We start from the raw sequence: 17,549 nt of genomic DNA, 5'->3' as shown, positions 1-17,549 counted from the left end.
TGGATTAAAGCGTGTGGTTCTCATTCATTATCTCTGTAACTCAGACGTCTCTACATTCAAATGACAGTGGAGAATGTTAAGAGGCCCTGGGACCATTTTTGTACATTTTAGTTTTTCAGTTACAAGCCATTTGCACTGTGTTGAATGGAATATAGCCAAATTCTCTAAAAAAAAGTTTGGCATAATTTCATTTCAAAATTCAAGTCTGACTTCCTTAAATTAGCTTCAGTGGCTAAGCTAACAATACACATCCTCTTAGAGCCCTAGGGACCATTTTTGACCCATTGACTTCCATTGTAAACGCTATTTTTCACTGCAGAATTATTACCGTTAATGTCTTGGTGATTACTTATGTTTCCGTTTCGTTTTGGTCTATGAGCCTTAGAGTTGTAATTTTTTTATTTGTCCACCGGGTGGCGCCCTTGCTCCACATTTGATCCCTGCTGGAAAACAGCGGGCTGCTTGGACAGACCTGCGGGAAATGAAGCCTCATTTCCGGCGTGCAGCAGCGGCTTCGCCCGCTGATCGGGCGGGACCATTTTCGGTCCCTAGGACCGTTAGAGGGTGCTTTTTTTTTTTTAGTCAACAGGAAATGACGTATTTGTTGTCACGTGGTATCGGACGTGTGGGCTGGAAAAAGGAGTCCCCGGTGATCGTGCCCCGGTCATCGTCGCGACTTACCCCGGGAAGATGCACTTATTTCGGCCTAGAGGAGAAGCATTTGCCACCTGGAGACCATTTTCTGGTCCTGAAAAAAATAATAAAAGGCGATCGAAATGAATGTTGGTGCCAATCTTTAGTCCATCTAAAGGCCTAATTATAATAACAATTGAATATTACCTCAAATGTTTTTTTTGGAAAATATTCAAGTTTTATGTTTTTTGGGGCAAAAAAAGCAGTGCGCTCATGTGACCAAACCGGGATATAAAGGGTTAAAATCCGCGAAATGTAATTAAAACTTGACATGAATATTTCAAGGAGAAGTAGGTCTAAAAGATTGGCTAATTTAAAGTGGAATAAAATATTAATATATAAATTTTTTATAGCACTTTTTTGGGCGTGGTCGATTAGGACCGATAGTGTGTGCATTTTATGAAATGCGCTCCTGCAAAAAAAATAAAAGGCGATCAAAATGAATGTTGGTGCCAATCTTTGGTCCATCTAAAGGCCTAATTATAATAACAAACAAATATTACTTCAAATGTTTTATTTGGAAAATATTTAGTTTTTTGGGGCTAAAAAAACAGGACGCTCATGTAATAAAACTGGGATTTAAAGGGTTAAAACAACGAAAATCGAATTAAAACTTTATATGAATATTTCAGGGAGAAGTAGTTTTAAAAGACTGACCAATTTAAAGTGGAAAAAAATATGAATATATAATCTTTTTATTGCACTTTTGGGGCGGGACCATTTTTGGTCCCCAGGGCTCTAAAGGGATGCATTTTTAAGGGTCAGCCAGGAGTTAAAAATTCAGCGGACAACCAAATCAAAATGAATCTTGCATTCTTATAACAAGGAGCATTTTTCATTCTTTGTATGTTTGTGTTTTGGACAATTGAATCAATATACGACACTTCAAAAGGACCTGAGTGTCAGCGCAACACAATCGGCTAAACTTCAGGTGTGCAGTGTCTCCACACTTTTCACTGTCACGTCCTGTGTGTGACAGACATGAATGACCTCTGCTGTGGTGCTCCCTGTTTTCTTTGAGCACTACATTTACACATTTAAGAGTATTACCCTCAAATGTGTTTGGATTTGTCAATGTGTGAGTCGTCTACTAAGCCTAAAGCTACAAGTCACTAATGTGACTCCTGGAAAAGTAAATGTTCTTTCATGTAAAGAGATGAAATCAGCACGTGTATTCACTTTAATATTACATCCTCGGGGGGGAGGCTAAGTATTTTGCAGCAGCTTGGTATTGAACTGCAAACCTTCCAATTAGTAGAACTGAACTACAGCAACCCCAACTCAACTGTTCAGCCAGGACAAGCAGTGCTTGTCTAGTCAGTTATACCAAAGCATAAGTGATGTGCTTCTACATCACTGCCATCTTGAGGCTGCAGTCAGCTATCGTCTCTCCAAGCACACTTCTCTTGGACGCTATTAGAAACTCTAGTGTCTCTATTTCCCAGGCGTCTTTAGCTTTTTGTATACAGACAACCTGATTTTCCATTTCAGTGTTTAAAAATCACAGGTTAACATATGTGGTGAACACATTTCAGCTTTACAGGAGTAACTGAAGATGACTGAAAATAATCTTTAATGAATACATTGTTTCTTCTTTTGTGTAGGGGAGACCGGGGATAGTTGTAACGTGGGTCAGTTGTAACACTTCCAGTTTCTCCAATCAGGGCTAAGTTTCAAATGATGTGACTCATCCTGTGCATGCCCAACTCAGTTCTGCTATCACATGTGAAAAATCAGCACATTTTGTCAAACACAGACAATTTAACATGAAAAAAAGTAATTTGTATGCCAAAAAGTACGTTTTTCTACTTTATTTCAATTTCTAATAGCATTATCTGCTTTGCAGTTAAACTCATCAAACTTAAATTGTGTTATTTGTATGTCTATGGGGATATATTCTGTGTAGGTCTTTAGTGCTAGTGTTTTAGCCGTTGGCTGTAATGTTAGCTAGTTCATGGCTATAGGAGTCTTGGTCAGTTGTAACAGCTACAGTCGGGGTCAGTTGTAACAATAACGCAGATGTTACAACTTACCACACTATTACTTTAACTTATATTAAACAAGTTGGGGCAACGACATCAGCAGAGAGAGGTTCACTGGTCGCATTTGTATATGCGGTTAATGCCATTGGCAACACAATTCCTCCACTGTTTGTGTTCCCACACATACATTATGCAGACCACTGTGTCAGAGATGGACCAGTAGGAAGCACTGGTAGTGGAAATAAATCAGGATGGGTGCAAGAAACAGATTTCCTCATCTTTCTGAAGCACTTTGCAAACCACACCAAGGTAAGCCATGAAAAAAAGTAATGGAATTGCGATGCTGGTGCACAACTACATTTTTTCAGCTTCATTGTTATGTTCAAAGTTGGTGCAAGAGTTGTAGGTTATAATGCCCACTGAGCCAATGAGGCCAAACTCAAGGAAGACCAACCAAAATTAATGAAATATTCAGTTGCAGAAAATTCCATAATTTGCGGATATACCCAACAGTAATTTAATAATTGGAGGTGACTTTAACCTAGTATTAGACCCATATTTGGATAAATCCTTGTCCAAAAAAATCACACCGTGTAAAAGCAGTAATTTTATTAAAACATATATGAAGAATATGAATATCTGTGATGCGTGGAGAATTTTAAATCCATCAGGCAGAGAGTATTCTTTCCACTCCCACGTACACAATAGCTATTCAAGGATTGATTATTTTTTGGTGGATGGAAAAATGCTCCCCCTAATTCGAAATGCAACCTATCATAATATTATTATCTCTGATCACTGCCCCGTTACTTGCTCCTTTGCACTTAGTAACCCCATTAAAACATACAGAAATTGGAGATTTGACCCACAATTACTGAACGATTCAGAATTTAAACAATATATAAACTCTCAGATGTCTTTATTCTTTGATATAAACGATAATGCTGAGACCTCTCCAGATATACTATGGGAAACGTTTAAAGCTTATATCAGGGGGTTTATAATATCATATCAAGCGTCACGGAACAAAAGGAATAAATTAGAACAGCTAAATTTAGAAAAAAGAATCCACGAACTGGACGTCAATAATGCAATGGCTCCTTCTTTAGATAAGTATAATACTATTTGTGCACTAAAATATAAACTAAACCAAATATTATCTATTAATATTAATAGAACTTTCACTTTTGTGAGACAGAGCTATTTTGAATTTGGGGATAAACCCCATAAGTTGCTAGCCAGACAACTAAAGAAACTAGAAAATGATAGAGCGATTCATAAAATCAGAACAAGTAACGGAAATCTGGTCACATCACACAAAGATATTAACGATAACTTTAGACAGTTTTATGAATCCCTCTATACTTCTCATCCCACTGCAGGGCCTAATGAAATGCAGGAATTTTTAGATAAATGTGATCTTCCTGTGTTAGACCAGACAAATGCCAATATTTTGAACGCTAAGATCACAATTGAAGAAATTACAAAATCTATCGGATTACTAAAAAACAACAAGAGTCCAGGCCCTGATGGGTTAGGGAATGAGTTTTATAAATACTTTAAGATCAAATTAAGTCCATATCTATTTAAATTATATAATCATGCATACAAAATGAGCACCCTACCTCCAACATTGAATGAAGCAACTATTATAGTACTTCCAAAAAAAGGCAAAGCAACGGAGGAAGTGGGATCATATAGACCTATTTCTCTATTAAATTCTGATCAAAAAATTCTGGCTAAAATACTAGCGAGTAGACTTAATACAGTAATAGATAAATTGGTGCATTCAGACCAAACAGGTTTCATTCCAAACAGGAGTTCTTTTAATAATCTTCGACGTCTATTTAATATAATCTATTCCCCCAAGGTACAACAGGACCTACTTATACTTAGCTTGGATGCCGAAAAGGCATTCGATCATGTGGAGTGGTCCTACCTCTTTGCAGTCCTAGAAAAATTTCAACTGGGACAAGATTTCATCTCTTGGATAAAACTACTTTATAATAATCCCACAGCCAGAATTCTTACAAATCAGACATTATCAACTCAGTTTAAACTCAGCAGAGGTACAAGACAAGGATGCGCTCTTAGTCCATTATTATTTGCCCTGGCTTTGGAACCCTTAGCACAGACAATTCGAACTCATATGGATATACACGGTTATGATACAACATACACTTCTAATTCTATATCGCTCTATGCTGACGACATATTATTATACATAACAAAACCATTAATATCCCTCCCAGCAATTCTCTCCGTGATTGATAAATTCAGTACTTTCGCAGGCTACAAGATTAACTGGGGAAAAAGCGAAATACTGCCCATTAAATTAGAGAATAAACAATGGCTTACATCTCTCCCATTTAAAATAACCTATGAAAAAATCACTTACTTGGGCATTACAATACCAAAAAACTACAGCTCCCTAATGAAAGAGAATTTTCTTCCCTTACTGGAGAAACTTAAAAATAACATTCAGTACTGGAGGACACTTCCTATTTCTTTAATAGGGAGAGTGAATTCAATAAGAATGGTATTCCTCCCGCAGTATTTGTATCTGGTTCAAAACATCCCAATTTTCTTGCCCAAATCTTTTTTTAAAAAGATGGACGCCATCATTATGCCATTCATATGGAATTATAAAACACATAGAATAAAAAAAGACCACCTATGCAAACATAGATCCCTTGGTGGACTTACACTACCTAACTTTATGTACTACTACTGGGCATCAAATTTAAGAATAATTTCCCTTCTATTGGATGACACAGCAATACTCCCTAACGGCTTACAGATGGAGCGGGAGGATTGCCTTCCTTACTGTGTTGGTGGAATACTACTCTCTCCTATTCTTTTGACAAACTCATATTACAATTCGAATCCAGTGATTTATAATACCGTACAAATTTGGAGACAAATAATTAAGCACTTCAAATTGAAAAAACTATCAATGTGTACATCCATTACAGCTAACCCCTCTTTCCTTCCATCATGTGTAGACGGAGCTTTCAATATATGGCAGGAATTGGGAATTTGTAAATTAAAAGATTTATACCTAAATGATACTTTTATGTCATTCCAACATTTAAAAGATAGATTTGGATTGCCTCACAGTCATTTTTTTAGATATCTTCAACTAAGAGACTATATCCGTACATACCTGCCACAATTTGAAAACATATCGTCCGATCCTTTGGACAGATGTCTTAGTGATGGAAGGGGGTTTGAACAGAGAATTTCATTATTTTATAATTCAATACAGGAGATGAGTATACCTTCAACTACTTCAATCAAAGAGGAGTGGGAAAAAGATTTTGGGACTCTCCTATCAGAAGATTTCTGGCAGGAGGCCTTACACAACATAAATACGCCTTTTATTAATTCCCGTCACTGTTTAATTCAGTACAAAATTATACACAGACTACACTATTCAAGGGAAAAACTTCACAAAATGTATCCAGAGTGTTCCCCCCTCTGTGAAAAATGCAAGATACACTATGGAAATCTGTTACATTGTTTTGCACTATGTCCAAGGCTTCAGGGTTTTTGGTATGATATTTTTACTTATATGTCTAATATTTTTAAAAGTAAGATTGAACCAAACCCGACAGTAATCATCTTTGGGATTTCCAACGAAACACAAAATTTACAACACTCTCAAAAAAGGTTTATGGCATATGCTTTGATTATTGCAAAGAAATTGATCCTGCAGCTTTGGAAAGGCAATGAGACTCCTGTATTAAAAATGTGGCTTACTGAACTTATAAACACTCTTCACCTTGAAAAAATAAGATATAGTATGAATGACAATGTAAAAGATTTTGAATTAATCTGGCACCCTTTACTTATATACCTTGGGAAAATATAAAACTTTGTTTACTTGTTTCTCTTCCCTTTTGCCGACAGCCGGGGTATTGGGACCCCTTATGGGTGACTGCGGGGTTTTTTTTTTTTTTGTTTGTTTTTTTTTTTGTTGTTGTTGGTGTTGTTTATTATTTGCCTTGTTAGTTTAGAGAAAAAAAGGAGCATAAGCTATGTTATGTCAATTTGTAAAAACTACAATCATGATACTTGCTCTCAATAAAAATATTTGAAACAAGAAAATTCCATAATTTGTCTTTTTTGGGGGGTTGGAATATGTTCAAAAGCTAGATTTCTGCATTCTGTCACACACACACACACACACACACACACACACACACATACACACACACACACACACACACACACACACACACACATACACACACACAGCTACATAAATGGCTCTAAGTGCATTCATGTGTTGAATAAACAAAGATTACATGTTAATGTTTTGTTAGTACTCTTATTTCATTTTGTTACATTTTACCCCAGGATATGTTACAACTAACCCAGACTATGGGGTTAATTGTAACATTTCACTCTTCGTGTTTGAGGCCATACCATGTAATGGGTAATTGTGCTGCAGAGAAAGTAGCTGCACTATTTAATAGCAGAGACATGTAAATACTTTGCATTACATTTTGAATCCACTACCTTAAAAGAGCTCCAATTTACAGACAGAAATGTCAAAGATGTGACAACTATCCCCGGTCTCCCCTACAGATGTATTACTCTACCGCTCTTTTATGTTTTTTCAACATTTTTGGCTCAGTTTTGCAGGTTAGTGTTTTGCTGTGTGTTTGAGCTGTTTTGGGAAATTAATTAAAAAACTTTAAACTCTGAAGACATTTAAGCAGACAAAAGAAGTGAAATAAAATACAAACGCGTTATTAAAGGTTTCCAAATCAACAAAGGGTCTCAGTAAATGTTCCAGACAAATGTGCTCCACTGCAACAAGAAGCCGAATTCTTTACAACACACAAGTTTTCAGTGAAATTCTTTTAGTGGCTTTATTGTGCATTTGCATTTCATGAAGCTGTGGCTGACAGTAGTCCCCAACTGAATGATCATTGTGCTGGCTGCAGATTGAGCACGATGTGTGGAAAGCTTGTGGAAGTCACGGTTCAAGCAACGTGAGCCTAACCGCTCAGCTTCACCTCCACGGGGAAGTGGTCGCTGACAGCCAACGCCTGAGAGACAGAGAAACCGTTCTTTTAGTGGCTCACAGTTTGTGCTGCAGACGGCTTCAGTTTCCACAGGTTTCTTTCCAGTGCTGAAAAACTCAACGTGCCTGCATGGTAATGCCATCACTACAGTATACACTGCATTATGATTTTGTTTGCATCTCTGTGGTCGTTACTACAGCCACTGCTTTACAAAGTTGCTCGATTTTCTGTAGCTCAAAGCTGATATTAAAAAAGCAAAAGTGCTTTAAAACTGCATGATTTCTGATGGGGCGACTGCTTTGCCCTTTGTGTAGAATGCCTCTCTTCTGATTGGAGCTCAGTAAACATTTTGCTGACGAGTCTATGGTCTCAGTTGCAGTGAATACAGCATTATGTTAACTTTTTATATTGACGTTTCCATTAGTGTCAGCGGGGAATGAGGCAGGTTGTGCTTTTTAGTTCAAATGAATTCTTACAGAGATAAGATTTGAAATTCATCTGTTACCAGATCTTGTTTGAGATTCAGGTCCGTCATGTAGTTATACACCTTCGCACTCTCTTTCACCACTCCTCTCATCATGTCCGCAGTGACCACAATCCTGCAAACACAGAAAGATGATTAGAGTTTAGAGTTTGCGTGCACACATCAGAACGACCTGCCACAATCTGTCTACCTGTCGTAAGGGCAGACAGTTTGCGACACGGTAGTGTCGGCCGCATCAGTGATCAGCCAATGGAAAGTCTTGTCAGTGAAGATGCGGATCTGCTGCCAGTCAGACCCGGACACATAACTACAGCCTGCGTTGAAGTCACCCAGCAGCACGATGTCCTGCAGGGAGAGTAGTGTGAGTCGCATTTACCGAATGTGTGTTTTTCCACCAAATAAATGATTTTTACTTGTAGGCTGTAAATACATCATTGTTCCAGCGAGCGCGGACATCTGCCACCACGTCATAGAGAGCATTTAGCTCCCGAACAGCTGATTCTGGGGAGGTGTGCTGAGGGATCAGAGTAAAGTCTCTCACAGCTACAGAAGAGAAGGGAACGAAGGAGTGTTGACAGTGACGGAGGCGCTTACACCGCATGAGAATGATAAAGGACTAGTGACTAACATGTCCCAGGAACTACCACGCACAAATGTTTGAATGAGGATCCACATCATTATCAGTGTGATGCAGAAACAGCTGTATAACTCGAGCCACAGCACCTACCAGTGTGTTTGGAGGAGAACATTACGACAAACGGCTCCCTGCTAAAGGCGTCTTGTCCAGTTTCCTCCGGGCCGTCGTCATAGGTGTAGCTTTTTGCCACCGATACCAGCGCCTCCCTGTGGAGAAAATCACCACCTTTTCATTTGCTGCCAGTGTGTACTTCATTTCTAAACATGTCCAGTTGCTTCTCGGGACAAATTTATTGTAGTTCTGCTTTTCCCCTTTTTTTAAATCACTTCTTCTGAATTCTGAGTGTGTATAAGATGTATGTTTATGCCAGAACAAAGACGGAGGATTTGCCGTTAAATTACTTCAAACATGCCTCAAACACTACAAACATGCTGGAAATATAAATTTTTAATCAAGTTGTTTTGAATGGTTATTTGAGAAACTTATGGGAGGTTCTTTAACCCTCTGAGGTCTAAGTAATGATGATGATCCAACACCAATCCTGACTTTAACCCCGGGCAACGTGAACAAGTCATTTTTATTTTTGTTAAATTGTTTGGCTTTAAGAAACAAAGAAAACAATCAAACTATTCACATTCTGCCATGAAAAAGACTTTTTCCCTTTCTACAAAATACATATTTAGAGCAAGAACTAAAAATGCTTTTTACACGGCATCACTGCAACGAACCATGTTTTGTTGCAAACAGCCGCCCCTCCCTGAGCCTGGTTCTGCCGGAGGTTTCTTCCTGTCAAAAGGGAGTTTTTCCTTCCCACTGTTGCCAAAGTGCTGCTCATAGGGGTCATTTGATTGTTGGGTTTTTCTCTGTATGTGTTATTGTAGGGTCTACCTGACAGTATAAAGCGCCTTGAGGCGACTCTTGTTGTGATTTGGCGCTGTGTAAATAAAATTGAACTGAATAAATATCATTTCACTGTGTGTAGAGTAGAGACTTATTTTTTTCATCGTGGTGCACCTGTAAAGGAAGAGATATCGCTCTTTATAGGTGCTCGCACCGAGAGGCTCGCTGACGATGTATTTGTACTGAGGAGAATCTCTGGGGGGAAACAAACACACACTTTTATGTTTCCATACGTTTGCATTTCATGCTCAGTGTTACTCTGAATGTTCCATGTTCGGTGTGTGGACTCACTTGTTGACGTACTCCATGAGTTTTTGGGTTGCTGAGAGATCACTGTCTCTGACCTCTTGGATCAGAATGACGTCATAGCGTTGGACAATCTGCAAAACACACATAAAAAATGAAAATGAATCAGCTGATTGTCCATCTTGCAACATCACGTTTGTTTATATTTTACCTTGCACGAAAAAATTCATGTGTTAAGCTTTAGATTGTAAAGGCAACGCTACAGCTGTTGCACATCCAGTTATTTCATTGATCATTCCTTAAGCATAGAGGTGGGAATATTCTGGGAATATTCAGGTTTACTTCTGCAACAGGCCAAATCATCCAAAGCATTTCTCAAAATTCAGTTCAAACTATTTCAAAACGCACACACAAGATAACACTTCTGGATTGGTTTTGAAAGCACTCTGACCCAAATTGCATTACAAATGGGTGGATGTAAACATTTTGTACAAACTGTCATATCTACCAAAGAGGGAAAAGTCCCAGACCTTGGTAATGATGTTCATCAGAGTGGTGTTGGAGGCTTTGGTGTCTCCGAAGGATTTGATGTTAAAGGCTCCCAGCAGCAGCGAGTTAGAGAGATGCAGCAAGGTCAGAAAAAGCCCCAAAGTGCCCACCAAATGCATCCTACACCAAACAGGTCACATGTTAAAAATGACTTAGAAATCACATGAAACACTGACGCTTACAAATGATTTCATATTTATTTTACACGTATGTATGCAAATGACTTCCCAGGTTATCAGGTTAATAATTTCCAGTTCCTGTGCATTAAAAACCGATTTGCAGGCTGAAGTAAGGCCTTTCCTTTCACTCCATATTTCTCTGTCATAAAGTCCAGTTTAACATGGAGTTTAGTCCAAAACAAAGCGGCTCATGTTCCACCATCTGCTGAGAGCTCATGACATGAGAGTGAGAGACCAAACACCTGCTCCTCTGGATGTATTTTTGGCAGTTTATCTAACATGCTATTTAGCGCGTCGCTATTTGCAGCATGTTGCAAGGCTTGGTAAAATATTATCCTTTTAGGACAATATATTACTCTGTTGCCCTGGTTACACCGTCCTGGAGCTGTTGTGGAAGACCAAAGGTTGCCAAATATGGAAACAGAGAGCTGCATTTATACTGTGATGGTTTGCATGTGCTGCTGAAATGTGTTTGTAAACGCACAATTACTGCAGGAAAAATGCACAAAAGTTACTGTAATGCTGCTGTAGCCTGAAACATCCACTCTAAACAAGAAACTGGCTCACAGTATTGCACCGAATACAGCTCAGATGTTTTTGTAGCGAGTGAGAGGTCCATACCTGCTCCTGTATGTCTGCACGGTGGAGACGCCTGAACTCGTGAATCTTCTGAAAGCTCCTGAAAAGCTTCTGAGCAGAATGGCGACCAGTGTCTCTTTTGAGGTTTTTATCTACCTGCAGGCGCATGTGACTGCAGGGTGCTGGGGAGGAGTACAGAGAAAAGGTGTGTTGTGGATGGGGTACAGATTTCAGGCTTTCAGGTTCTCACATCCCAAGATTGCAGTGCAACAAGGATAACGTTGCAACCTCAAATTCTTTTCTGCTCGTCATACAATAAAAACACTTCAGCATTGTTTTAACTTGCTGTTGTCCTGTTTGGCATTTGTGTGAAGTTCTGTCACACTTCACAAATGAACTCAGAATGAGTGTCGCAGTGTTGGGATGACCTTAAACTTTGGCAAAATCCTTACGGAAACTGAAGAAATTCCTTCAAGCAGTTTGAAAGATGCCTTGTTCATGAGAGCAGGGACAGACAAAACATAATATCTACTCTAGGTCTGCTCCAGCAGAGACACGTAACAGTCATTAGCAATAACAACAGTAATATTGCTACAGCCTTGTTAAACTATCATCTGTCCCAGTGTTATATCTTGAAATCAGACCTTCAAAAACCTTCCGATAGGCTGATACAACACAAGTATGCCACCGTCTCCACCTTATTGGTCAGAAAGTTTTTCTTCCCAGTTGTAGCTGAACAAACAGAACCCATTCACTTACAATGCATTCAAGCTTGACAACACAATAATACACTTTAGTGAAGTTTCATAAAAGTGCTCATACTTACAGCATGTTACAGTTGTCATGTTACTGATGAGGGTTAAGCTCTATGTTTTTAACATTGTAATCAGATCTGCCAGGTCGGTGCTTAGACATATACCGGTGTCCACTACACCCAGCCTCCTGACTCTTTCTTTACTGCCAGCTGTCGAGAATCTGATGCCTCAGCAAATACTGAATAAATTTCGGTGCCACCGCTGCTGTCCACATTCATGCTCCCGTCAGGGTAAACCATAGTTTCCCAAACTTTCCATGTATTTTAAACTTGAGAATCCAAGTGAAGCCAAGATGTTTGCTGACTATTAGTCTTGTTTATGAAGTAGACAAACGAAGAGGATTTTGTGTAGAAAGGATGAGGGCTCAGTGTGCGCGTGAGGAAAGCTTGCACGAGAGGAAATCTCCACTGGGACATGGAGAACTACCACATACTGACCTAAAGAGCAACGAGTACAGAGGGAGAAACAGCAGGAAGTGCAGCTTAACCACAGATTTGTAGCCACTCTTGCAGTTTAAACCAAATACCAACAGAGAGTTGCACTAGGGCCAAAGTAGCAGGATCATTTTCTGTATTTGACTTTTGGTTATATGCACATGTGACCTGTTGGGGGGTGCAGATGTGCAGTATCTGCACCTTATATTTTTCTCTAACATCCATAAACATGCACACTCTGGTAAAACTAATTAAAGTTAAATACTTCTTTGTAAGATGTTTAATAAAGAATGATAAAATGGAAAAGTGCCATGTGTGTAGCTAAAAATAAGCCCCAGAGCGAACGCCAAGGCTGCAGTCTGGGAACCGGCGGGGCGGTCACCGCTGGGATGTGCTTATCAGAGTGTGGAAAGTTGTGGACTTTAAAGTGTTGAACTTTGATGGATAACCAGTTGTGTCTCAGATCAAACGTGCAGAATAAAATCTTTGCCATAACTGTTGGCATGAGAGTGATGCTCATTATCCCTTCTGGCAACATTTTGAATAGCACCATCTGGTCAAGCAAGGCCATGTGACACACAGAGCTCGTGATACTGGTTTTGGGCGGCAGTGATACGGACACTACTGGACTGAAACTGGTTTGAGAGTCTGCTAAAACGACAGCATGTAAGGACACAATGACTGTGTTTTAGTAAGTGTTTACCTGTTTTACTAAATGTACTTAAGAACTGCTGAGACCGTTTATAAACCTGTGTTTAAATTTCAAGAAAAGAATGATGCATTTGCATTTCTGTATTAATAGTTGGAACCGAGGAGGAAATATGAATATGAATGCAGCTGCATCGTTTTTTGCATTCATGATGTCGTTTTATTCAAATCAGTTTGTGTTAAATGCCCCAGACAACAAATCTGTTGTCGGTTTAATTTCAGAAAGGATGGCGCCACATCATGTGATCATTACAGCATATGTACAGATCTAAATGCATTTCATGTCCTATTATAGTTTTATTCACTTCAGATTAGCATCAAAGTTGTAGCCGCGTCTTTGCCCATTATGAGCCATAAAGTTGGACACTGTTGGAGACTGTTCTGCTGGTGATAAATGAAACGAGACGATCGTTTAAAAGGATTTTATTTTGAAATCTAACACCCATGTAGAGCTAACATTGATCGTAATAACATCGTAATAACATCGTAATAACATCGTAATAACATCGTAATAACATCGTAATAACATCGTAATAACATCGTAATAACATCTTTACAGTTTGTGTAAACCCAACAGAAACCATGTTGTCCCAAAACGCTGCGTTTGTGTCCCATATGTAACACCGTGTATTATCCAACTTATTTCACATGGTTTAACTTGAACTTTAAAAACTACAATAAAGTTTTGCTGTATTACCAGTAACAAATCTTTTATATACACATTAGCTTGTTTAAAAAAACTGACTGAATTACCTCTAAACTGGTTCTAGGCTTTGTCACACTGGTCGCACTGGTGCGTGTCCATGGTCAGTAAGCGTAGAGTTGACTTAAGCTCGAGTTTGTGTAAACTGAACTGCTGCACCGATCACGTATCAGCGTCTGTTGGCGTGTTTCTGGGGTCGCTGGCTGGAGGCTTTCCCAGAAAGGTCACATGCGGCGCCAGCTTGTGTGTCGCCAAGCTCGACTTCAAAGCAAAAGCCCTCCCACACTGGTCACACTTGTGTGCTTTAACTCCACTGTGGACCAGTTTGTGTCTCTTTAAGTTGCTCTGATGATTAAAAGCCTTTCCGCACTCCTCACATGTGTGGGGTTTTTCTCCGCTGTGGACCATCTCATGGATTTTTAAGTAGCTCATCTGAGCAAAAGCCTTCCCACACTGGCTACATGCGTATGGTTTGACTCCTCTGTGCAGGCGCTGATGAGTTCTCAAGTTGCCCATCAAACTAAATGTCTTTCCGCACTCCTCACATGTGTGGGGTTTTTCTCCGCTGTGGACCATCTCATGGATTTTTAAGTATCTCATCTGAGTAAAAGCCTTCTCACACTGGCTACATGCGTATGGTTTGACTCCTCTGTGTAGGCGCTGATGAGTTCTCAAGTTGCCCATCAAACTAAATGTCTTTCCACACTGGTGGCACATGTGTGGTTTGACGCCGCTGTGGCTGAGGTGATGTGTTTTTAAGTTGCCTTTCCGATTAAAAGTCTTTCCACACTGGTCACAACTGAAGGGCTTTTCCCCACTGTGGATGCGCTGGTGTCTTCTGAGGTGACACGGGGCATGAAACTTCTTGTTACACTGATCACACCTGTAGTGCTCAAGTAAGTTTGCACTTGAGTGAGCATCTTCAGCCAACTGAGAGCACTGAGGTGTTGGGCTCTCTTTGGCGTCTTGTTCCTACAGCAACAAAGACACAGGCAGGGAGTCAGAAGCTTAATAAGTGTTTGAGTTAAATCTTGTTTTGTCGTGCCGGCCTCTCTGCTTCGATAAGAAACATGTTTGTTGGATGATGCCCATAATAGTAACCTGTTGTGTTGTAAATTGTTTGGATGCGTTTTGGAAAAGAAAGACTGTATTATTGCATAAAATACATTTAAACAAGTGCATCGCTGATTGCATCTTGTGGACATCGGTTCTACCAGCTGATTGCCCTGCTCAGTCTTTACGCCCGACCCAACGAGGGACAATCAAATGCAGAGGGGACAGTGCGACTTCACCCGTGCACTTGCACCTCTTGCACACAGTCCTCATTTACAAAGTGCTCTGCAAATCACCCCGTCCCTGTTACAGTGCAGCGAGCCAAAAATGAACCATTTAGTCCTTGGTGTAAGACCAGGGGTGTCGAACTCCAGGCCTCGAGGGCCGGTGTCCTGCAGGTTTTAGATCTCACCCTGGGTCAGCACACCTGAATCAATTGATTAGTTCGTTACCAGGAGAACTGGAAGTCATTTAACCATTTAAATCAGCTGTGTTGGAAATAAGGAAAGGTCTAAGAGGTTGAAGCCTTCGTCTTTCCATTTACTATTTTCTTTTCTTAACATGCATTTTGTTTCTCATGTTCTGGAAAACTGTAAATAATTACTAAAGGGTGGTAGTTAACAATAATCATAATGATATAATGACAATAAATGTTGATCATTCATGAAAGTTGTACTGATAGACTTTTCACGTTTCCTAAAAGCAGCTCGGCCTTGGTTTGCACGGCACTTCCAGATGTGTTTATAAACTACGAACAATTTCACGTATAAAAGTCTGTAAAATGTTCGGACTCATGATTTATAAAAACGATGTTTTTCTCACCGTGTGTGAAGAAAACATTTTCTTCTTTCCAAGATGGCCGACTACGTTCCTCCGTCAGACTGCTCGACCCACCAACACCTGCCAGGAAAGAGCTTTATTAGGCTCCGGAGCCGAAATGCACATTAAAGTCACTTTACATCCAGATGACTTAGACCGTCCTAAGATAATAAACTTTTAGCCTGGTCTAGATTAAACTGAGCTGATGGCAAGACGGAGGATCAGAGGACTTGAAGCTTTAAATAATCCCTCAAGGAGACAGGTCTAACCTTTCCTTTGAAATATCTCTGAGGTAGCATGGACAACATACACGTGCAGATGAGAAATGACACCCTGATTCAATCATTCCCTCTCTGTAAACACTTTAACTGGGAAGCCAAGCTAAAGGTTAAATGATCAGCGGCTGTAGGTTTAGCTGTGCTCGTATGCCCGGACAATACAAATATATAAATAAAGAACTGCACAAACACAATTACACTACTTGATCTGTTACAATCGAGCGACATTACTTGTCAGCATCTGGAATCATGGAACTCTTTGGTCACGGTGAAGGAACAGTGTGCAGGGCTGTTTTTAAAATGAGGTTTTTCACCAAGCATCCTGATGGGCTCTTCCCAAGAGTTAGTGGACAGATAATTGGAGGTCATGTTCCCAACAAGCAGCAACTGGTGCCGAGGATGAAAGGAACCATGAATGTGCTCAAAGCTAGATTGCGAAACCGCGATATCAGAAACACATCCTGCATGTGCTGAACTTGCTTTCTAGCAAAGCACCCTGGTTTGCAGTGTCCCAGGTGTAGGCCAGCACTGAGGATTGTTCTCCAGTCACTGTACACACAGTTTAAGGGAGGACAGCAGTTCCTACTTTGAAGGTAAACCTTAAATGATCAGCAGCCATGAGTTTAGTTGTGCTCGTACAAGTTATTGTCTCCAGTGTCTCTGCGGGTCCCTAACACTCCCTCACAAACACACCTGAGCTGGGAACATACCTGAGGGAGAGCAGCAGATGACAGCATGCAGGAGACAACAAACTAATCTAAACATATAAAACAACTCCAACCAACATCAGCTTGGTGGTTACCTTTGGAGGAGCCCAGCCCATGAGCTGTGCTGTGATGACTTATGGTGAACAGGTGTGCCAACAACTAAGAGCCGAGACAGAGCCTCTTAAAGCTGTAGGACAAAAAACAGCACGTCCAGAGCACCTGAAGGCCAGAAGGTGGCAGCAGCAAACGGGTGTCAGGTACAATCTTCAGCTTCCATAGTATCTACAGATCATACACTCCTCCCTTTGCTCAGTGTTTTCACCTTCAGCACATAAAGGTGAACTTCAACCACACCAACAGACTGGAATATGTTCACCCACACAGACCTGGACCAGTACGCCTCATCTGTACTGGATTACATCTCCAAAACCACAGACAGTGTCACCACCTGACAGTGGGCAGGGATAGCTCAGTAGGTAGAGTGGTGGCACCATGATCGGAAGGTCGGTGGTTCGACTCCACTGAACGGCTACCCTGAGGTACCCCTGAGCAAGGTACCGTCCCTACACACTGCTCCCCGGGCGCTGCATTGGTGGCTGCCCACTGCTTCACTGGGTGAATGGGTTAAATGCAGAGGAACTATATCCCTACGGGGACTAACATGCACACTTTACTTTACACCCAGAAACGGATCACCATGTACCCCAACCAGAAGCCTTGGATGAACTGGGATCTTCGTCTCTTCCT

General features: G+C 40.3%; 1 protein-coding gene and 1 long non-coding RNA gene across 6 annotated transcripts; both read right to left on the bottom strand.

The window, feature by feature from the left end:
• Positions 1-7,523: 7,523 nt before the first annotated feature.
• LOC309705916 (deoxyribonuclease-1-like) lies at positions 7,524-14,102 on the bottom strand. 4 transcript variants are annotated; one of them, XM_082531991.1, is made up of 10 exons: positions 13,996-14,102; positions 11,328-11,467; positions 10,509-10,647; positions 10,024-10,112; positions 9,847-9,948; positions 8,923-9,038; positions 8,626-8,738; positions 8,386-8,540; positions 8,217-8,310; positions 7,524-7,735 (listed from the first exon to the last, which is right to left on the bottom strand). In XM_082531991.1, the coding sequence occupies exons 3-10, from the start codon at positions 10,644-10,646 to the stop codon at positions 7,685-7,687; spliced, it is 858 nt and encodes a 285-aa protein (XP_082388117.1). In that variant the 5' UTR covers position 10,647; positions 11,328-11,467; positions 13,996-14,102; the 3' UTR covers positions 7,524-7,684. The 4 variants fall into 4 exon arrangements, with proteins under 4 accessions (XP_082388117.1, XP_082388116.1, XP_082388119.1 ...); XM_082531990.1 differs by lacking the exon at positions 13,996-14,102 and adding an exon at positions 12,112-12,218; XM_082531993.1 differs by lacking the exon at positions 13,996-14,102 and adding an exon at positions 12,112-12,216 and having other exon boundaries at positions 9,847-9,927.
• A 1,717-nt stretch (positions 14,103-15,819) lies between these two features.
• LOC309705918 lies at positions 15,820-16,913 on the bottom strand. 2 transcript variants are annotated; one of them, XR_014276630.1, is made up of 2 exons: positions 16,898-16,913; positions 15,820-15,898 (listed from the first exon to the last, which is right to left on the bottom strand). It is a non-coding gene; the product is annotated as an uncharacterized lncRNA (long non-coding RNA). The 2 variants fall into 2 exon arrangements; XR_014276631.1 differs by lacking the exon at positions 16,898-16,913 and adding an exon at positions 16,806-16,821.
• Positions 16,914-17,549: the final 636 nt, after the last annotated feature.

Source organism: Aulonocara stuartgranti (assembly GCF_965226115.1).
Source record: "Aulonocara stuartgranti genome assembly, chromosome: 4".
NCBI classification, from domain to species: Eukaryota; Metazoa; Chordata; class Actinopteri; order Cichliformes; family Cichlidae; genus Aulonocara; species Aulonocara stuartgranti.
The sequence above is the reverse complement of the archived record's forward strand: the minus strand, read 5'-3'. Positions and strand labels throughout refer to the sequence as shown.